Here is a 20,711-nt window from a genome sequence, read left to right on the forward strand (position 1 = left end):
ATGAAGAACACAACAACCAGGATTACAAGACTGCTGATAGGCATCTTAAAGATTCTGTCAGGCAGAATTAATCAGAATTCTATCAGTGGTGTCGAGGATTGAGCATGAGTCTACATGCCAGGTTACGACAAGGTTACGACAAGGTTTTGAGCAACTGCGGCGCGACATCCACGGTGATTAGTCGGGCATATTTCGCATGTATTATATATATCTTGGTCTTAACCAGAGGGTCAGCGGAACTGACTCGTCAGTATTGTGTGTCTGCGACCGCCGCGGAAATTTCAAATATCATAGTAGCTCGGACCCTGTCCGCTGGGATACACTACGTCTCGCTTAGAAGCTCGATGGAAGCTCGACGGCTCAAGAGCTCCGGGCTGCAGATGAGCGTGCATAATCTAGCTCTTGGAGGTTCACAAAAGTTCCGCGATATTGCCACATTCGCGGAACGGAATGAACGATGTTGTTCAGAAGTGTTGAGTAAAGGGGGCCCTTCTCCACACCAAAAGTTCAAGCTACCTGCGCTACGATACGCTACTATAGTCCTTAGGGGACGCATTCCAAAAAAGCAACGGTCACGACGTCACAAAGCATTGTGGAGCGCTAATGCTAGCTGATGGAAAAGTGGCTGAGATCGAAACATCAATCCCCAGAGCTCGGAATCGATCCTCGGGGCCAACTAAGACCCCGACGCCAGGGCCAAGCGGAAAACGTTATCAGCTTGACTTCTTATGTTTCGGCATCGAGGAAGACACTGCGGATGAGATGTCTGACCGCGCCCACGTTCACGTTGTAAATATGGTAGGCCAGTACTGACTTTACATTGCGCTGCATAGACTACCCCGTACGCCAACTAGCAACGTCACTGCTCTTGACAGGGTTCGGTATAAAATGACTCGATGCGGAAGAAGCCTGACAAGTTTGCCAAGATCGTAGAGAGCTTGGACTTCGTTCTACTCGTTCACCGTCTATGCATGTTTCGACTACTAACCACTGATGTTTGACACCTCGATGCCCAGAGAAGAAACTCCAAGAGAGTACAGTACAACCTCATTTATCTTGCTCATTATGCGCTAGTGTTGGCATTCATCCATCAGGATCACACTCTCCAGTCTTGGCTTGGCAGCCTTGTGGATGGATATATGCCCGAAGCCCCCGTCTATATGCCATTCATTGGTCTATCCGCGCCTGCACTTTGCCCTTATGCGTCGTTGTTTAGCCCAGATTGGATTCTTGGTAAGAATGTCATGCAAGTATCTGGCCATTTGTGCAGTATCGTGATCAGTCACGACGATACCCGGAATGTCTCGGCGACTCCCGGTGGTTATAGTGACTACCAACTACAAGACACTTTACCAAGTTTACTCTAACATAATTCCTCGAGTCCGAGATACGAGATCGGACTAAATCTGGGGACCCCGATCCAACAATGGGGGTCTGATCCAGAGGTGGAGCGGAGCACAACAGCGCCGATCATATGAGAGGAGAAAAAGCAGTATAAATGACCCATACGGAGTACTCAGCAAGATTCGCGGTGAGACAGAACCAATTTGAGTTCAGGGGACAGAAATTACAGCACAAGATCACCCATGCCTGCCGAATACATATATCGCTCAGCCGGTGTGACGGCACAACGGAGACGATGGATCCCGGAACAAGCCAATAAGACAATGGATACCCCAAAGAGATAAGAGGCTGAGACAGACAGTCTCAAGCTAACCGCGTTGCTTTTGACTCCATACCCAGCTATCGCTGTCTTACACAAATAAATAGTGACTGGCGACTGAGAAGATACCGATCAGGATGAATGGAGATCTTTGACAAGATCTTAGAGTCTGTAGCTGATCAAGACAAAGGGGTTCTCAGCTGCATAGACAAGCTCTTCACGCCTCCTTCACATACCGATATTGCAATACCGCGTGACGTTGGAAACGGGGCCCTTGTTTTGGGGCTCTGCGGGATGAACAAACCCGGACCAGCTCGCCCAATTCAGCTAACTACCTAGGAGAGAAACAGGGGGAATAAGTGATAGCGGCACCGCATTACGATAGCCGTGGGCTTTGACGAGTCACAATGACATTGTCTGGTCATTAGGCTGTTTACGGGAAAGGGATAAGTGGATATCGTCACTTTAATTCTTCTTACCCATGGGGGCTACACCGGCCCGACACAATCCATGGCATTGGGAGATCGTCAGTAATCTCATTCCAGTTCCTAGTCAAAGGCTCTATGCCAGCCGGAGAGAGTAAATCATGATTCAGATGATCAGTTTGTTAGCCGTGATCTGAGTCGTTAGACAACCTTGACCAGCACTTGTTTTGCATCAGAAGCTGCTCAAATTTGACAAGGCCTGTATAATAACTTGGTATTTTGGATGATGGCTGCAGAAATAGAATGACGGTCGAATGAAAGGAGGAGTTCTTGGGTAGTTACAAGGTGCAGGAAAATGATGTGAAAGGCTTTTCAAGATATCGCCGCGATGTCACGTGAACCAAACTCTGGATCCCACTTTGGCAGTAATTATAGGTACCCTGGTGTTATCTTGTAGGGCTAATCACCTCTTGTTTTAGGGGGTTTCAGCGAGCACCCATAATCTTTTCTGTTAGCACACAAGTACCCTCACCAAACGGAAATTTCTCCAAGATCCCCTCATCAGAACACACAGCTCACCACAAGCTCACTGACGGTGACCTATTCAGCCTCTCTATTCCATTTATTTTGTTCCATTCCCTTTATCTTGCTATAGGCTCCAAGATGGTCTATTACTTCACCTCCAACGTGGTCGATCCTCCAGGTTTCATCTATGTCGGCAAGGACAAGTTCGAGAGTATGCTTCTGCCCAATGACAATCATAATGCGCTGTTCTGTTCCCCAACAGCTGAGACTTGATACTAGATGAGGACCTGATCAAGTTCGGCTGGGAAGAGGATATCTGGTAGGACTCTCCATTGGATGAGAGGGCTTGTGCTAAGCAACATGTAGGGTGAGATTACCAGCAACAGCTCAATGAGAATAGAGCAAGCTGACAATGTTGGGTTTGTGTAGTTCCATGCGGATAAACTCTCCAGTGCGCATATCTACCTTCGCATGCAGGAAGGCCAGACATGGGACGCCCTCCCTGAAGATCTCGTCATGGACCTTGCTCAGTTGACAAAGGCCAATTCCATCGAGGGTACATATCCTCCCTTCTAATCTCCTCTCACGGCATATCTGACATCCCACCCAAGGCAACAAGAAAGACAACGTCACAGTCATCTATACACCATGGTCCAACCTCAAGAAAGACGGCAGCATGGAGGTCGGCCAAGTTGGCTTCAAGGACCCCCGCAAAGTGAAGCGCATCCTGGTCCCCCAGCGCGAGAACCCTATCGTCAACCGCCTCAACAAGACAAAGGTTGAGAAGAAGCCGGACTTCAAGCAGGAGAGAGATGATCGACTCAAGGAGCTGCGACGTCGTGACCAGGCAGCTTTCCAAGCCAGGGTAAGCAAGCCCCTACCGATACTGAAGCGAGATTTGTTAACGTTGTTGTAGAAGAAGGAGGAGGCTCGGCAGGCTCAGGAGTGGAAGGAGAAGAAGTGGCAGAAGGACCATGCCTACGATGATATCTTCACAGAGGATAACATGGCTGCTTCGAGTAACCAGGACCGCGATGAGAACTGGGAGGACGACTTTATGTAAAATGGGAGAGACATTATCAGAGCAGCATGATATGATGCATATTCTTGCAATTTTATGCAACTATGGATATCCAATTTTGGACTACTGATCTTCATTCTCGTCATATTCCAACGCTAACAGGGTATTTTTTTAGACAAACTTTCCTTGCCAAACATAGAAAAAAGAACCTACGACTACTGTCGTTGTCAACCGCTAACTCCTATCCCAAAACTACCACTCATACTCATTTCTTCAAATCGATTGGAGATGCCACTTAGGTCACTTGATGTGTCCAGGCGAATGGGGCTCGAGGAGCTCCGATCGCTGACGCCGCTGCAGTTGGAGACAGGTGACTTCCTCATGCTGGGGGTGCCTCTGACTGGATCAGGGGACGTGACTAGTTGAGGTGGTAGATCTTCCTCCTCTTCAACCAAGTCCGATAGATCATCATCGTCATGGAACTCCATATTAGATGCTTCTTGCTTCTTAGAGGCACTGTGAGTCTCTGACCTGTTAAGAGTCACCACGGCCTGTCCTCCAGGCAGCTTTACTTCGTGAGCGTCCAATGTCTCTGCGATATCCCAGAGGAGGACATCCATGGGGCAGATGTACGCAACACGCTTACGTTGACTCCAGGCTAGGACATGTCCGCAAAGCTGACCCTCGTCACGGCTAACGATCCAAGCACCGCTGTCACCAGGGATGCCGAGAGGGACATTCTTGTTCTGAGACCCCTCTTCTGGTGCGTCGGCGCTTGTGACTTGGTAGGCGTGGCTTGGTGAAACGCGACCGTAGATCTTCACGCTTGTCAGGGCGGGGAGGATCTTGCCAGTCTGCAAGCCGCTTGTCCGGGCCATGCACTGCACCTCCATGTTTGGCAAGGAGTCTGAAGGAGCGACAATGGTTGGTCGCAACATAGGCGATCCGTCTGTCTGCTTTCCATCAGGCTTTTGTGCGAGCGACTTGCTGTCAATGCGAGGAATGGTGTTGTCATCAGGCAGTCTATCGTGAGCGAATTCGAAGAGAGCCCAGTCAACCTCATGTACGAGTCCCAGAGCCTGCTTCCTGCGGATACCACTTGAAGCATACACCTCCCCAACACTGTATGTGTCGAGGTGATCCTCGTCTTGAGTCTCTGGGTCCGGGTAGAACCCTTCTTCGACATCATCGAGAGCCGGCTGTGTGACGATGTAGCCATCACCGCATCCTGGTTCAATGCCAGGGATATCTCCAGGCTCATTATACTCCTCATCTTCCTCGACGTCTTCGTCGTCCTCATAATCACTGGTGATATCAGAATCCGAGTAGGCTTCCGATTCAGTATCAGACAGCTCATAGCCAAACTCATCATCGACAGTGCTGTCGTCACCAGATTGTGCGTACCAGTCCATATCAGGCAGGGCACTGCACCGAAGAGTATCGCTAGGCCCAAAGTCCCGGTCTGGGTCATCGAGCATGTGGTGGACTGTCATTCCGTAAGGCTTGTCGTCGACCATGACGAGGCCTCCGAGGCTGACGGGGGGTAGATGCCGATCACCAATCCAAGCCCCAATACTGGCGCCATTGCCTGGACGCTCTTGATACTCTGGGTTGATGGCCTCAACATCGTCCGATTCCAAACCAGTACCCTTCGCACTCCTTCGAGCCATGGATCTCAGGACCGGGTTCGGCTGTCGGCGAGATCGTAGAACATGTCCGCGGCAAACCTTGAGTCCGAAGCCGTTGCTGCCATCAAACAGATCGCCGAGCCTCTTCTTAAGAATAGCCCGGACTTTTCCAACAGATGTACATACAACAAGTACTGTGGGCTGAATCTTCTGAGGGCTTGGGCCTACTGACTCCAGAGAGATCTCGACCGATTCGGGGTGCTTGCGGTAAAAGTGACGAAGAGCATGGTTGATTTGGGGCATGAGGATCTTGTTCCACTTCTCGACGACTTCTGGCGCTAGCGGTACATGGGGATATAAACGCATCTTTGTTTCGGACTGCTTGTCAAGGGCATCTGAGAACAAGTTAGTATTGAGGTAGGTATATGAATGAGAACGATGCGACTTACCATCTTGGTCAGCGACTGCCTCATACTTGGGAACACTAGTTTCTGTTCCCAAGTTAGGCGCTGATGCTGCCATTGGCTTCTCGCTTGCAGCTTTTAGTGATGACTTGAAGTCTTTGACATCCTTTACGTCCTTGTTCGTCTTTACTGGGGCTGTATCGACGGAAGGGGCTTGTGTCTCGGACGGGTTGAGCTCTTGATCAAGCCTCTCCTCCAGACCACTGACACCGTCTAAGATACAGCAGGCTTCTAAGAAGCGACTGCATCTTACCTGAACCGACGACAGCAACGATTCGCCAGAGGATCGCCCTGCAAGCTCGTCATCAACAGCTGTCCAACAAACCTGAACAGCCTTCATGTACAAGCTGCCACATCGAACAGCGAGCTCTTCCAGGGCCGATTCAGGGATAGAAGTGGATGCTTCAGGGACAATATTCTCAAGTGTCTTCCACAAGCCAACTGATAGTAACAGAGTGGCTAAGGAATACAGATCGAGAACTCTCTGGTCAGGATTGCTGACAAGATGTGAAGATTGGAGATTACGTGGGTCAAGCGGATGGCGGGACAGAATTGGTGATGTTGAGGGGGTATCTTCGGGAAAGAGATCGAAAGAAGAAAGGAGAGGACGTCGAATGTCCACTTCGCCATTAGTCGCACCCGGTTGTGAGGTGACTGCATCGCAGAACGAGACTGTGGTTGGAGCAATGTTTCCATGGGTGATGCCGCGAGCATGGAGGTCGAAAACAGTGTTCATGAGATTATGAGCAAGTCTGAACTTGGCTTCAAGCTTAGGCTCTGATCCTGGAACTGAGAGAAGATCATTCAAAGTCGGGAGGTTATACGATGGGTTCTTGGTGAGACGCTCGAATGAGACGGCATTGAATGAGGGAGGAAATCGATAGACAAGCCCGAGTCTTGAGTTCTCCAGGTCTTCGAAGTACCCGAGAAGGCGAGGTAATCCAGTCCATGTACCAGGCGATCGCTGAGAATCTTGCTGCAGACCGGCGGATAGCTTCTCGAAGCGAGCCATGGGAGGCATGATGCCCGTCACGGCATAAATCGAGTCAAAGGTTGCATATTCCAGAAGCAGTGGTGCCCACGGTTGACGAGTCGTTCCATGTGTGAGTTCTGAATAAGCTGTCTTGCTCATGAACACCACTTCTCGGGGAGCAGAAGCCTCATCACCCTGCTTAGGGCGCAGATGCGTTAGAGTCTGAGGGTTAATTTGCTGAGGCGTTTGCATGCGGCTTGACTCGAATGGTCTGTACTCCTCGGCTGATGACATAGACTTGAACGGAGTTTTGGATGATCGTCTTGCAAATCCACCAGCCGCTGCTCGTGTCCGCGACAGATCGTAGAGTGTATCAATCGAAGCAGTGAGGTCATTAACCAAATCCTCAAAATGGTTCTTATCCCATTGAACCAACGGCGGCTTCGTATCTTTTGACGTAGCAGGTGCTGAAATCATGCGCTTTGAACTTAACCAAAGAGGTTCGGCTTCTGCTAGGATGTCCTTGATGGTGGACATGATACTTCCAACGACCTCACTCAACCCAGCTTTTGACAGAGACTCATCGATCTCAACAGACTGAGTAGGGTCAGACCATTCGAGACCCCAACTCACGAGCCTATCTTTCTGGATGCGGAGTTTTCGATGTAAGGCCTTGATTTCTGGATCCTCCTCATTTTGGATTGGTTCTTTGACAAAGTCGGTTGACTTCTTAGTGTCGTTGTACAGTCTGCTGAGGCGTTTCTGAAAGGGCAGCTGAAAGCCACCCAGCGGTAAAAACGACTCCATTGTAGTGAACTGCAGTGAATATGTTGGAGATGAGTCCTAGAATGGGAAGTAAAGCCTGTTTATGATGATGATAGTCGCCAAGTCTGAAAGTGATGCCTTGATCGTGATGCTTGATGCCGATCTGAAGCGGGGCGGGGCTCTTGGTACAGGTCTTGGAGGTGGTGTAATTATTAGTGAGGCTCAGCCATTGGCGGTCTTGGCCAGTAAATAAGTCAAGTTAAAAGTCACATGCACTCACTCATTTGAGTGAGGAGGAAAAATAATGTCTTGTCGTAAGAAACTGTAGGCCAGAACCAAATCCTTTCATTTTGTTGAGAAGAAAGACGCTGTTTATTTCGTTGCCTACACAAAGCGGATCTTGCGGCGCGGCCTATTTGCGGTCATTCTCCAAGGGTCTCATAATCGGAAATGCTGCTGCCTGAAGGATCAGCAAGTGCCCTATTGGTTAGTTGCTCAACGGAGCATAATAATCCGCGCCGAGATGAGATATAATCATGTGATCTCCATCGAAAGAATGCGGCTGCCTATCAACCCTTGCTACTTACTCACATACTAATCTACGAGTATCACCAGCTTTATCTATCCGATCCAGTCTTTGGCGCCTCCATCTCACCACGTGGCTTACGCCATGACATGAGGTCTACAGAGTAGAGCCCCTCAGAATGATAAGTTGATGGTTGGTTTTGCACGACATGCCCAGACATACAACGTAGTATCTCGTTGGCAGGGCATGCATTGACGTCTTATACATACGGCACCTTGCGTGAGACAGACAATGGTTCTTATCATTTCGTTTCACAGACTTTGGATAAAGCCTGTACGTGATAGCGGCCACTCAAAGACTCAAAATGAAACTCATACTATGACCCACCACTATACCATCACAAGTGACCTTCAAGACTTGTACAAGTGAGGAGAAGACACCCGAATACCTACGTACTACGCAAACGTAGGCTTCAGTCTCCGAGACAGCCATCATTACGCACTCAAATTCGAATGTTATCAAGGTTCATGAAGGGTAGCCCACTTCACAAACTGCCGACTTGCACTAGACACATGCTTTGGGTGAAGGTGTCATTGGCGCCAACATCAACCTACACAACGACAATCCCGAGGGTATCCCTCAGAAATGGTCACCCAGATAAAATCAGTTGGCTGCATGTCGTTCTAGACCACGATCATTCTTTGGTTGAAGCAGTCACTCCGCCTTTGACTTACGTCAGTAACCCTCCAGCAACTCGTACACACTTGACCATCTCCCACTTACCGATACCCAAACATCCGCCATTGATTTCATGAGAATACACACTTCATCATCTCATATGGGCATAAGATGATAGTGTGCGAGATTCTACACCCATCTAGACGCCTGGTGACATTCGTATGTGGATGTTGCCAGGCTGTGGACAGTGTCTCTCTTCCCCAGCACCCATCATGTGCATGAGAGAGTCTGGGAATAGGATTTCAGGCTCCAGTGATACTTCTAGGCTTCTTTCCTCATTGCCGGAGGTTACTGATTTTGTCTTTGGCCGTGATGGTGCCTGATGAAGTAGTTTCGGAGCTGACGGCCCAAGGTCACTCCCTCACACGCTCAGCTAACAGCCCGGCATTGCACACATTTAGTCAACATCTCTCAGATCTTTCCAACCTCTTGATTTGTTCGTCGTGGATATACCTCAAGCATCTTTTCTCTGTGGGGTCAACTCATTGGTGCAGGCAGATATGCTTTGACCTGCCCGATGGTGAACATTTCCATGGACCTCCCATTTGTAACACTGCACGATAACTCTTCAAGAAACACATTAATGATATAATTTTATATAGTGTTACATCAAAAACCAATGCTTGAGTCAAGTCAATGGTATGGTCTAAAATTATAAACTGAATCCATTCTTTGCGCTGTCTATATGCAGCTAGATCTATGTTCTATTCTATCCTTGATTATCCAGATAATTAACCAATACCCATTTACCCATGACCTTTCCCGAACCCTATTACCTCTTTGATGCTTTTGTACAAGAAACTGAAAGAAAATTACTCATGATGCCTTTGCAAGCATAGAAACAACTCTTACTTTTCATATCGAATCGTAAACACAGGCGAATACGCCTCGTCCCAATCCTCCTCCTTCTTCTCATCACCAAAGATTCTCAGCGCTCTGTATCTCACAACGTACTGTCCCGCAGGGGCAAAAGTGCCGTCCGCAAGTTCACCAGTGAAGGCTTGCGAGTTAACACCCATTGCGTTCCACAGCACGGGAAAGTCAGCGGGCTCCCCGATAACGCGCGGCTTTTTGGACGATGTAGGTTTCTCGGTTGTCACCGGCATGACTTCAGCGTGAAGCTTTGCTGAGCCTAGAGCGAGGAACCACGTGAGACCGGGTAGTGTGTCGGTGAGGTTGTTTGCTGTGCCTGGCTTGGGGAGTGTCCACGTTGTGTTGTCTGCAATGGGGAAACGGTTCTCGTCGGTTGAGTTTGCGATCCATGTATCTTTAGGCCCAAGAACCACTGAGTCGTGAAGAGATCCCGTCAAGCCTTGGTAGGGAAGTGAAAGAGATGTTCCATCAGTGCCGTTAATAGTTACATAACCCGACCAAACAGGCAAACGCGTTGCGTTCAGACCCTTGGGAGGCGTAGCCAGAACCTCAATGACAATACTTTCACCAGCATCGATAGTAAGCTTTGACTCGCTGAACTTGAGACTAGCATGCTCTTTGGAGAAGTCATTAGGGAATTCATCAGGATAAATGTAATTCTCAACAAGCGTAAACATCGTAACGGCCGGGACGTGAGAAATCTGCAGATCGATCTGCTTCTTGCCCGTATTCTTAACCGTAAAGTTCAACGACTCAGGGAAATGATCCGTGTCGTTGAACGAAAGACTCGATCGTGATAAAAGAACTTTTGCGTGGGCGGCATCGTGAGCCTGCACGATACCGCCGCCCTGCTGCGGAACAGGCGCGAGGAAGTCATAGAACATTTTCCCGTCGTTGAATAACTGCGGGTTTGCACTCGCTGAAAGGAGGTTCTCGATGAGTGCTGGGTCGCGTGTGCCCCTGGCTTCTGCGATGAGGGCGAAGATGCCAGCGACGAGGGGTGAAGCCATGGAAGTACCTGATAACACGGCATAACTTCCCATGCTTTGGGGGTATGTTGAGAGGATTTTACCGCCTGGGGCTCCGAATTGAGGCTTCACGTCCATTTCCCATGTTGGACCCCAGGAGGAAAAGGTACTCGCTGCACCGGCCGTGACGTTGTTGTGCTTCTGTTCGAGAATAACGTTGCCGTCGCTTCCGTCCGACATGCTCAGAGTAATCTTCTTCTTTTCTTTCAGGGAAGCGATCCATTCTGCGCCCTGTTCAGGAGACACGATGCTTGCTGCTTTGATACCCGCGACGGAAGATACGTCGAAAGGAGCGAGATCTTCCTTGTTGCTGTAGAACATGATGTACTTTGCACCAGCTTTGACTGCGTTGGCAGCTTTGGCATCGAAAGTACACGAACCTCGTCGGAGAAGAACGATATACTTGCTGAGATCAGGGGTGTTCTTGGGCCACTCATCACAACCATCATCAGCGACAGAAGTGTCGTAGCTGAGTGCCCAGAGCGGTAGCTTCACGCCCTTCCAGGCACTCGGCTTACCACTCAAGTGTCCAAACTCATGCTCAGGCCCTCCTTCGATGCTGTATTTCGACGCATTCAGGAGCGCAAGAGACTTGGTATTGTCGTACGACCCAACAGCAGTAACTTTCTTCCCATTCGCAGCCGTACTCGCATAAAACATTCCCATGGCCCCTGAATTGCCCGCGGCAAGAACACAAGGAACGCCCTGCTCGACGATTCTCGAAACAGCCACCGCCCACGGTTCCTCAGACCAGCCTGACGGACCGCCGATGGAAGCCGAGATGATATCTGCACCGTCTTCAAACGCCTGGTTGAACGCTGCGATAAGGACGTCGTTGCCAGCTTCGCCGTTACAGCCGAACGCGCGGTACGCTCCTATTTGCACACCGGGTGCGGCGCCGGTGAAGTCCATTGTGTTCTTTTGGGCAGCGAGGATTCCGGCGACGTGGGTGCCGTGGCCGGCGCAGTCCATGGGGTCGTTGTCGGGTTTGGCGTTGTTAAGGCCGTCGTATGCGTCGCCTACGAGATCAGTACCGAAGGAGACGAGGCAGTCTTTGCCGAAGCAGCCTCCAAGGGCTGGATGCTTGTAGTCAACCTGTATAGATGTTAGTTCTCGGTGTTAGGGAGAGTGTGAAGATATCTTACACCACTGTCAACGAGGGCAACTTTGAGACCCTTGCCCGTGATACCCTCTGCCCTCAACTTATCAATCTGCGTCATGACATGTGGCGAAAACGTATCATTCATAGTATCTCTCTCTTCAAAGCCTCGTTTCTGAATAGACTTGTACTCCATTCCCGGTATACCCGTCCAGTGAACCTCTGGCTTGGGGATACTGAATGTCTGAACAGGCCACTTTTGCTTGATGCCCGGTAGTAAGGCCATCTCGGAAGCTAGGTCTTCAGCATTGTCGATGTCGGTGAATTGGATCGAAGCTCCCTTGAATAGCTTGTAGTTGTACTGCATACGAGTCTTGCCTCGAGCCGAAGCCTTGGCGAAGAAGTCGGCGCAGTCCTAGTTAAGCTCCGTTAGTTATGGAAAGGGATATAAGAGATGAAGTATACGAACATGATTCTCTTCAAACTCAAAGATATAAGCACCCGGTAACCGACTATGACCCTTCCCAACCGCGATCTTATCAAAGTCCACTGCGCTAACCACCACAGCGTATAGCGCAGTGACTATGCTTAATCGCACCATGATGAAAAAGAAATACACCAAATCACGTTCTCCGCAATCACGAAGAAAATCACCAAGATACGAGAAAGGGAAAGGGAAAGAGAAAGGAAAACGAAGAAAGGGAGGATTTAAACGAGATAAAAAAAAACCTGATCCCAACATATCCGCCTTGGAAATAGGTTGGCTGGGGATTCTATATACGATCATCATAGCCCCATTATTGACCACAAGCTGTGGGTTGATCCCCCATCATGGAAAGAAAAGAAAGAAAGTGGGTTTCTGCGGGATAGTGGACTTTACGAGATTTCAGGCCATGAGGAGCAATCCTACGAATAAGAAGACAAGATATTCGTATATTTGCAGCAAATGTCTTGGGATATTCTCTACCAATGGACTAAATGGTTAGTTGCAGCAAGTGAAAGAGTCGGTATCACTTGGTAGCTGAGGAATCTGCAGGCGGAGGTTGGTTGGGTTGGGCTGGGTTGTCAACATGAGATCGACAGGCACTGCACGGATGATGAAACTGGGTCCCCATCATGTCGCTAAACATAGAAGTCATCTATGATAGAGCCGCATGAGACGATTGCGCGTACATGCAGTCGAGACAAATCGAGGTAAATTCATGGTTGAAAATGGTCTAGTTGTATGCAAGTTTGCGGTGGTATAACAACTCAACCACCAAACCGTCAACCACCAGCCTTTTAACTCTGACCAAAGCGAATACTACTATGTAAGTTCCGTCACTTGAAACTCAATCAATATCGTCATCCGATCCTCTTGATCCTCCTTGCGCATCTTAATCTGCCCCACGATCGTCAGGAGAAACAAATGCTACCTTACTATGCATGGCCTTGTTCCCTTGACATTTGTTTCCTTGGTGAAATCATGCATCAGATAACACTATCCACGGAATCCATCCCGGTATGCAAGACTTATGCAGCACTTCCCGTGTCGTACCAAGCTGAACCTCGTATTTGCGGTACATAAAAAGAAACGCGCACTAGTCTTTGCTTGGATACACGTAGCCTATTGGGCCCACGACACCTTATGCGTGCATGCATATGCAGGGCGGGAGACGTTTCTAAAATAAAATTGAGAAAAGAATTCTTGATTTTAAATTTTTGAAGATGGGGCGAACATGAGGTGATTGATTGATCATGATGTGACAACTTGTTTCTTTTCACATGCTGTTGAATTGGTGCTTCACTGTTATCACCGACTTTTATCGTTGTGCGGCGTTGAGAATGCAACGGGTACCTAGATGCACCACGTTTTGTATCACCGTTGAACGGTAGGCCCGTTGTGTGACGCCGTTGCTCGTGATTGTTCCCGCGCGAAGTTACACAATACCGATTCGAACTCAACGCCCGACTCTGTACGACACAACTTCCAACAAAAGCTTGACTCATTCACCGATATCGCTACCAACCACCCAAAAGACCATGACCGTGTTGACTGAGAACGATAACAGAAGAGCATGCACTTTTGAAAATGTCTTTCCTCGACCCAGCTGTACGCCTTATAGCTCACCACGGCATTTGACTCTCATCGCATGTAGATAGATCCGGCAGATAAGATAATCCCGTTGTGAGTGGCCACGCCGAGAACAAGCTCCGTGCCTCCGGCGCCGTCTCCGGAGGGACTGTGTCATGCCCCATCTGTGATTGGTCCGTTACACCATCCCGAGTGATGAAATGTTCAAAAGGGTTGGATCAGAAACTCAGAAATGCGACATTGCTGTCCAAGTGAATCATTTCTTAATTTATACTCTTCTCCCTGATTCCAATGCAAAAATTAAGCTTAAAACTTTACATCATATTGACCAAGTTCTAAGACGGCAGACACCAGCGAAGACAATATGTCGGAACCAGATCCTCATACAAAAGAGCAACCCTCTACTCGCGATACCGAGCGCAATATACAACCATCCGAAGAACCCAAAGAGAAGGAAAACGTATCAGCTTTCAAATCCCTCGGGTGGCTTGATCGTTTTCTAGCAGTATGGATCTTCCTCGCCATGGTAGTCGGTATTATCTTGGGCAACTTTGTCCCTTCGACTGGACCGGCTCTTGAGAAGGGCAAGTTTGTTGGCGTTTCTGTTCCAATAGGTATATAAACAGCTTATCCGGTGATACAAGTATACTAATCAGATGTGCTAGCTGTCGGTCTCCTCGTTATGATGTATCCCATCCTCTGCAAAGTCCGATACGAGAGCCTCCACGAGATCTTCTCCCAGCGCGACGTCTGGAAGCAAATACTTTTCAGCATATTCATCAACTGGATAGTTGCACCCTTTCTGATGGTAAGACATAGCTCCAATTCATCAAACATACAATATCCTGACAATGATAGCTCGGCTTGGCATGGGCCTTTCTCCCAGACAAGCCCGAACTTCGCATCGGTCTTATCCTCGTGGGCCTCGCACGCTGCATCGCCATGGTGCTCATATGGAACGGTCTTGCGGGCGGTGACGCCGAATACTGCGCTATCCTTGTGGCCATCAACTCGATACTGCAGATGGCTCTATACGCGCCGATGTCTGTATTCTTTATATCGGTGATCAGTGGAGAGGAGGGCTCTCTTGAGGTGTCATACTCAACCGTTGCAACCAGCGTAGCAGTATTTCTCGGCATTCCCCTTGGCGCAGCTATCATCACTCGTTTCTCCCTGCGAAAGATAGCCGGGCCAGAGTGGTACGAGCGTGTCTTTTTGCGCATCATCTCCCCGTGGTCTCTCATCGGCCTTCTTTACACCATCCTCATCCTCTTCGCTTCCCAAGGCCATCAAGTGGTCCATCAGATCGTGTCTGTAGTACGCGTCGCAGCCCCCCTCATCGTCTACTTCGTCATAATCTTCTTCGCAACACTTCTGGTATCTCGGCATGCAGGCTTCGGATACCCTCTCTCTACAACGCAGAGTTTCACTGCGGCAAGCAACAATTTCGAGCTTGCCATAGCAGTGGCTATTACCACGTTCGGACCTAGCAGTGACCAAGCGCTTGCGGCGACAGTTGGCCCTCTGATCGAGGTTCCGGTGCTTTTGGGGTTGGTGTATCTCCTGCGGTGGGTCTCTGATAGATGGAACTGGAAGAACTGAGTTTTGGGATATGTAGCGAAATATAGCATCAGGTCATCTCATCCATTAAATTGAGCAAATCCGCGTTGCGGACCATACAGGTTTCGCCTTCGGCACATCCAAGGGAAGCTCGAGCTCGAGATATGTCTGATTGGCCTCGGATCTGAGCGAGGATAGTAGCAGCTTCCATGCAGTGAATTTTGTCAAGAGATTTTGGTTGTTGGTGTACGGGCTGTTGCTGTGGCTGCGACACAGGTTGTGGTCTGGGACAGCAGCCTGATTCTTCTGTGCAAGACGTAGCAGTCGTAGCAGGTGTTGGCGGCGAATACATCTTTGGCTGGATTGCAAATGGAGGGTTACTATTCTCCTTCATGGGACCACATGCTTGAGGCTGTGAGCACGGCATAGGTCTCGAGGCAATGACAACAGGTGAAGCATTAGAAGACGGCGTAGAAACAGGCGTAACAGTCACCACGCCCGCTCTGGCGACCATCTTCTCCCCATGCCTCACAGCCTCAACATGAGCCTCAACTTCCTCAGCCGACACGCCCTTCGCAGCAAGCAAACCTCTCAGCGCAGCATTCTCACCCGCAACAGCCCTCGCAACACGCTGCATCTCCAGCGTAGCCTGGCCATCGCGACGCTCAAACTCACGCACGCGATTCTGCAGATCGTCGAGCAATTCACGCTGTCTTGCGCGAGAGCGACGCTGGTTCTCGCGATTGAGAGCGAGAGACTCGGGGGTTCGAGTCTATTCGGGCTTAGTATTAACGGATATACGGGAGCAAGGGGGGGGGGGGGGATATTATACCTTGCGTGGCATGATGGGTTAGGTGTGAATTACCACCAGCTGAGATGAGACGGGCTCAGCTCAGGTGAGATGATAGACTGGGGTATTGGGCAAAATACGCTGGAGAATGAGTCGAATTGGTTGGGAAAAAAATATTGTCTGAAAAGGCGTCGTACAACAGCAATAGTTTTCCGGTCCCACCAGGCTTGTATCTAATACGAACTCGGTAATGACTCTTCGGTACTCAGTCCTTCAGTGAAGAGACCTCTCAGAGGTATACTAGGGAGCACTGTACTCTGTATTTATGAGTGTAGATCAATCGAAGCAATAAAACAACAGCATTCATCTCCATTTCGACCCACGCCCACAAACTGTGATCGCTCGATTACAAACCCCTCCACATTTTTTCCTTCTCCATGTATCCCAATTAGGTAATCCCATCTTTCGGTCCAGACTCAAACTCCACCATCGTCATTAACTTCCTTCACCTCTCCTTCAGCAAAAGCCAATTGATCCAATTACGCCTTATCACAATGATCTGCAATACCTGTCGCCGCGCAGCAACGCGCTCTGCTCGTCTTCCTCTGCGCACCCTCGTCCGCGCTCCTACGACCATCACCCGCATTACAACACAAATACCTCCATCAACGCCCCGAAGACTTCTTTCGACTTCTTCGACTCGATTCTCCGCCGCCGTTGAGGAAGAGCCCGATCTGCCTTCCATGAGCCCTGCTGAATCTGCCATCGCCGAAATACTCTCCGAGAAGCTTCAACCCACCGAGTTACTTGTCCAAGATGTCTCGGGTGGTTGTGGGAGTATGTACGCCATCGATATCACATCCCCTGCTTTCAAGGGCCAGACAATTCTCAAGCAGCAGCGCATGGTGAATGCTGCTCTTGGTGATCTTGTCAAGGGCTGGCACGGCGTTCAGATCCGGACCAAGGTACCTTCTGCTTGAGGGCGATTGGGGTTACGGAGGTATCTATGTGTCAACGACGGCGAAAATTGGTGGAGAGTCAAGATGGGATGATTGTACGACTATGAAGGTTGCTAGAGGTCAGGACATCACGAATGGGAAGGCATAACGATTTGCAATCGCGCAAGATTCAGATTCTGTTGCGGCTCAACAGTGAAAGGATCAATTGAGCCTTAAATCGACAGGCTGCTGTATTATAGAGAAATAAGGGAACAACGCATGGGAATCACGGCCGAAAATCTCAGCTAGGGGCAAAACATAAAAATATCATTCATCATCAAAACACATGACTCTCAATTGCTGCCACTTGATGGTGATTTGGGTTATGTACTTGCGTCAAACGCCTTGTCCGATTTCACTCTGATATCAGACAGACTCGATGAAGTGGCTGAGTATGTGACTCAGGCCGATAAGCCTACCATTTTCAAGGAACACTCTGGATAACCAGACTCATCGATGCGGACGAGTCCATGACTCCTCGGCATTTGTGCTGCTTTGGGGGCGACTCTTGAGCCTGGTGAGTGCAGTCCGTCAAATTCCTCTGCCCAGCGGCTGAGGCTGGACAAATATTTCACTTCAAGTCAGGCTAGGCGCTCTGAAACAACAATGATCAGAGGCATCAGAAAGATAAGTTGAATGGGTATATTAAAACTTTTCATAGTCTCGTCTAATGCGCCATCAGTCGAGATAAGACTCGACGCCCATCATTCCATGCCCCTCTGTAAATCCATGTCCCATTTCTTTTACACATTCTCGTTCAAACTGTAGCTTACATTCTGTACATCATTAGCAATTACTCGTAAATCGGCATCTTAGGAAACATACCGCTCAACAGGTGTAAGACCAAGCAGACTCATGCCATTGTGAAGGACAATTCGGGCAGCATCGTACAGAGCCATACGAGCCTTCTGGAGCTCGGCTTCGCTGCCGACAATTCGGAGGTGATCGTAGCTGGAGCTGAGAACGTGTGTCATCTTGAACAGGTATGTCAAGATGGTGGTGGGCTCAAGGGTCTTGAGAGTGTTCTGGACAACGTCGGGCCACTGGCTAAGCAGTCGGACGAGGTCGGTAGCGTGCTTCTCAGTCAGAAGATCGTAGTTGGCGGTGGCCAGTTCCTCATCGGAGAGACCGACTCGTCGGCGGATAGAGCACAGACGAGCATGAGCGTACTGGAGGTAGGGACCAGTGTCACCCTCGAAAGAGGTCATGACGTCCATGTCGAACTTGTAGTTGTTGATTCTAGGATTGTTAGTAACAAACTTTTCAATGAGTTCAGGATACATACCGCTTTCCGGACATGTCCTGGACCATAACGCTGCTGATACCAAGGATATCGGCAACAGCCTCAGGGTTCTCGACCTGGGAGTACTTGGTCTCATTCTTCTTCATGACCTCGTGCATCTTGTCGGCAACATCACGGAGAATATCGTCAAGGAACTTGACAGTACCCTTTCGGGTGCTCATGCCAAGAACCATACCGAAGTTGATGTGCTGGCACTTCTTAGCAATATCCTCGTGGCCCATAAGCTCAATGGTCTTGAAGAGTTGCTTCAAGTGGAGATCCTGTTGAGAAGCAACGACGTAGATCATGTGGTCAAAGTTGTACTTTTCATGTCGGTTGAGAAGCTCGCTGATATCTCGGGTGAGGTACAGAGCAGTGCCGTCCTTCTTTCGGAGAATGACCTTCTCGAGACTCTTACCAGGCTTGCCAGGGACGTGCTTGGAGAAGTCAATGAGGATAGCACCATTAGCATCCTCAGTAAGGCCCTTCTCAGAGAGGACCTTAGCGGCCTTCTCCATGTCCTCCTCAGGAACCTGAGACTCTCCTGAGTACTCGTCGTACTCAATGTTGAGTCGGGCATAGGTCTTCTTGTATCGGGTAATGCTGAGATCTCGGAATCGTCGCCAGAGCTCAACGGCCTCCTTGTCACCGTCTGTCATTCGTCGGAAGTACTTTCGGGCTTGCTCGTCCAGGGACTTCTCCTCAAGCGAGGTGATGTCCTCGCCAGCGGCCTTCTTGGCCGCAATCTCCTCCTTCTCGGCGGACATATCCTGGTTAATTCGGACGTAGAGATTGAAGAGGTGGTTGATAGGGTCAGCCTTGAGGGCTTCCTCGTCACCCCACTTCTCCCAAGCCAAAGCCAACAGACCATACTGCTTACCCCAGTCACCAAGGTAGTTCATTCGGGTAACCTCCCATCCAGCGCTCTCGTACAAAGAAGCGAGGAAACCACCAATGATGGTACTTCGGAGATGGCCAGCGTGGAAAGGCTTGGCAATGTTGGGTGAAGAGAACTCGACAATCATTCGCTTCCTGTCAGAGTTGGGGTCGTTAGGGTCTCGGAGACCGTTGTAAGGATTCTTGCCGTAGTTGTTGGCGCGCTTTCGGATCGTAGGGAGGAGCATGCTGGTAAGCTTGTTGGGCTTGAAGAAGAAGGAGATGAAGGGACCAGCAGCGGTAGGCTTCTCAATAAGAGGTGACTCGGGGAACTTGATCATGTTAGCTATAATTCAGCAATTGCAATTTTATGCGACTCGCCTGAGCAACCCATTCCTCAGCAAGCTCTTGAGGCTTCTTGCCCTTCACTCGAAGAGCAGGAACAGCGAGAATAGCATCTCCCTTGTCGAGAGTCTGAGTCCACTGGATGGCGGGGTAGATAATCTTAGGATCAACACCAGTAATAGGCGCCAAAAGACTTGTGATGTGTGAACGGTAGATATCGACTGGGTTGGTATCAGGGTGACATCCAGGGAAAGAAGTCTCGATGTTGTCGAGACCAAGCTGCTGGAGCTGGTCGGCGAGAGCGTTGGCGTCTGTCGCCATGGTGCGTATATGTTTGATAGAGGAGGGGTACTTGTAGTCGCGATGCAATGTCTGTTGTCGCGGGGACTGACGAGTCGAGAGTAGAGAAAGGGTACGAGTCTGGACAAAAGCTTGTCGCAATGGCAAAGAGGATGTCACAATATAACAAGAAGTAAAAGAAGAGAAAAAGGTGGAGGAAGCGAAGCGCCGCGCGAGCATCAATGGCGATTCCGAGCGAGTGAGTGTGAGTCAAGTGGGCTCAAGGGTTAACACAAAAAAATGGATGGCTTTGACTCTTTTACTTCTTTCCTGCGAGTCATCATTCGCCGGGGACGGATGCAGAGCTTGAAATCGCGGGGCACGGTTGCCTTGAAATTCCGCTCCGATTTTACCCCTCCATCCATGTCAGGTCAGGCCATGATAAGATAATGATTATACTCAACTTCATGCGACCTTCATATTGAGTCACAGCCAAATACATAGTCCTTCCAGACTCATACAGGAAACAATTCTTGGGTCAATTTGTATTGAAGATTGAACAGACTGAAACGCTATTGCTGACCATTTAAAACACCCAGTGATATTTGCCAAACCTTTTCACACTTAACATGAAGCAACCCCTCTGAGGTCCTTCAGAGCAAACCAACCAAATTAATAAAGAACCGAAACTAGACATAGCTTATTTTGATGCGCCGTAGTTGTCAGACAACTCCCTCGAGAAGTCTATGCAACATGCATTAGAGGGGTATAACAAGGAA

The 20,711-nt window shown here is 49.4% G+C and overlaps 9 protein-coding genes across 10 annotated transcripts; 5 read left to right on the top strand and 4 right to left on the bottom strand.

Moving 5' to 3' along the window:
* Window positions 1–104: 104 nt before the first annotated feature.
* Window positions 105–614, top strand: FVEG_15669 (hypothetical protein; the record flags this gene model as incomplete). The annotated part of the gene is made up of 1 exon (XM_018904859.1): window positions 105–614. One exon carries the CDS (start codon window positions 105–107, stop codon window positions 612–614), a length of 510 nt encoding a protein of 169 aa, XP_018750721.1.
* A 1,973-nt stretch (window positions 615–2,587) lies between these two features.
* Window positions 2,588–3,871, top strand: FVEG_05559 (hypothetical protein). 2 transcript variants are annotated; one of them, XM_018893812.1, is made up of 5 exons: window positions 2,588–2,824; window positions 2,893–2,980; window positions 3,043–3,169; window positions 3,225–3,478; window positions 3,530–3,871. In XM_018893812.1, exons 3-5 carry the CDS (start codon window positions 3,085–3,087, stop codon window positions 3,674–3,676), a joined length of 486 nt encoding a protein of 161 aa, XP_018750723.1. In that variant the 5' UTR covers window positions 2,588–2,824; window positions 2,893–2,980; window positions 3,043–3,084; the 3' UTR covers window positions 3,677–3,871. The 2 variants fall into 2 exon arrangements, with proteins under 2 accessions (XP_018750723.1, XP_018750722.1); XM_018893811.1 differs by having other exon boundaries at window positions 2,588–2,980.
* Window positions 3,657–7,879, bottom strand: FVEG_05560 (hypothetical protein). Its single transcript, XM_018893813.1, has 2 exons — window positions 5,712–7,879; window positions 3,657–5,657 (listed from the first exon to the last, which is right to left on the bottom strand). Exons 1-2 carry the CDS (start codon window positions 7,504–7,506, stop codon window positions 3,862–3,864), a joined length of 3,591 nt encoding a protein of 1,196 aa, XP_018750724.1. The 5' UTR covers window positions 7,507–7,879; the 3' UTR covers window positions 3,657–3,861.
* A 157-nt stretch (window positions 7,880–8,036) lies between these two features.
* Window positions 8,037–9,398, top strand: FVEG_15670 (hypothetical protein). Its single transcript, XM_018904860.1, has one exon. It carries the CDS (start codon window positions 8,503–8,505, stop codon window positions 8,803–8,805), a length of 303 nt encoding a protein of 100 aa, XP_018750725.1. The 5' UTR covers window positions 8,037–8,502; the 3' UTR covers window positions 8,806–9,398.
* Window positions 9,399–9,474: 76 nt separating this feature from the next.
* FVEG_05561 (hypothetical protein) lies at window positions 9,475–12,518 on the bottom strand (the record flags this gene model as incomplete). Its single annotated transcript, XM_018893814.1, has 4 exons — window positions 9,475–9,529; window positions 9,581–11,724; window positions 11,775–12,143; window positions 12,198–12,518. 4 exons carry the CDS (start codon window positions 12,516–12,518, stop codon window positions 9,475–9,477), a joined length of 2,889 nt encoding a protein of 962 aa, XP_018750726.1.
* Window positions 12,519–14,166: 1,648 nt separating this feature from the next.
* Window positions 14,167–15,404, top strand: FVEG_05562 (arsenical-resistance protein; the record flags this gene model as incomplete). Its single annotated transcript, XM_018893815.1, has 3 exons — window positions 14,167–14,416; window positions 14,468–14,610; window positions 14,661–15,404. 3 exons carry the CDS (start codon window positions 14,167–14,169, stop codon window positions 15,402–15,404), a joined length of 1,137 nt encoding a protein of 378 aa, XP_018750727.1.
* A 28-nt stretch (window positions 15,405–15,432) lies between these two features.
* On the bottom strand, window positions 15,433–16,206 carry FVEG_15671 (hypothetical protein; the record flags this gene model as incomplete). The annotated part of the gene is made up of 2 exons (XM_018904861.1): window positions 15,433–16,134; window positions 16,195–16,206. The coding sequence occupies 2 exons, from the start codon at window positions 16,204–16,206 to the stop codon at window positions 15,433–15,435; spliced, it is 714 nt and encodes a 237-aa protein (XP_018750728.1).
* Window positions 16,207–16,706: 500 nt separating this feature from the next.
* Window positions 16,707–17,132, top strand: FVEG_05563 (hypothetical protein; the record flags this gene model as incomplete). Its single annotated transcript, XM_018893816.1, has 1 exon — window positions 16,707–17,132. The coding sequence occupies one exon, from the start codon at window positions 16,707–16,709 to the stop codon at window positions 17,130–17,132; it is 426 nt and encodes a 141-aa protein (XP_018750729.1).
* A 646-nt stretch (window positions 17,133–17,778) lies between these two features.
* On the bottom strand, window positions 17,779–20,238 carry FVEG_05564 (arginyl-tRNA synthetase). The gene is made up of 4 exons (XM_018893817.1): window positions 19,690–20,238; window positions 18,436–19,640; window positions 17,976–18,389; window positions 17,779–17,926 (listed from the first exon to the last, which is right to left on the bottom strand). The coding sequence occupies exons 1-4, from the start codon at window positions 20,170–20,172 to the stop codon at window positions 17,920–17,922; spliced, it is 2,109 nt and encodes a 702-aa protein (XP_018750730.1). The 5' UTR covers window positions 20,173–20,238; the 3' UTR covers window positions 17,779–17,919.
* Window positions 20,239–20,711: the final 473 nt, after the last annotated feature.

Source organism: Fusarium verticillioides, chromosome 3 (assembly GCF_000149555.1).
Source record: "Fusarium verticillioides 7600 chromosome 3, whole genome shotgun sequence".
Classification (NCBI taxonomy): domain Eukaryota; kingdom Fungi; phylum Ascomycota; class Sordariomycetes; order Hypocreales; family Nectriaceae; genus Fusarium; species Fusarium verticillioides.

Coding starts and splice junctions, on each gene's coding strand:
- FVEG_05564 (XM_018893817.1), bottom strand. CDS start 20,172: ATGCTCGCGCGGCGCTTCGCTTCCTCCACCTTTTTCTCTTCTTTTACT. Junction 19,641..19,689: donor CTGAGGAATGGGTTGCTCAG/GCGAGTCGCATA, acceptor AACATGATCAAG/TTCCCCGAGTCACCTCTTAT. Junction 18,390..18,435: donor CAGGACATGTCCGGAAAGCG/GTATGTATCCTG, acceptor TAACAATCCTAG/AATCAACAACTACAAGTTCG.
- FVEG_05559 (XM_018893811.1), top strand. CDS start 3,085: ATGCAGGAAGGCCAGACATGGGACGCCCTCCCTGAAGATCTCGTCATG. Junction 3,170..3,224: donor AAAGGCCAATTCCATCGAGG/GTACATATCCTC, acceptor ATCCCACCCAAG/GCAACAAGAAAGACAACGTC. Junction 3,479..3,529: donor AGGCAGCTTTCCAAGCCAGG/GTAAGCAAGCCC, acceptor ACGTTGTTGTAG/AAGAAGGAGGAGGCTCGGCA.
- FVEG_05560 (XM_018893813.1), bottom strand. CDS start 7,506: ATGGAGTCGTTTTTACCGCTGGGTGGCTTTCAGCTGCCCTTTCAGAAA. Junction 5,658..5,711: donor GGCAGTCGCTGACCAAGATG/GTAAGTCGCATC, acceptor ACTTGTTCTCAG/ATGCCCTTGACAAGCAGTCC.
- FVEG_15670 (XM_018904860.1), top strand. CDS start 8,503: ATGTTATCAAGGTTCATGAAGGGTAGCCCACTTCACAAACTGCCGACT.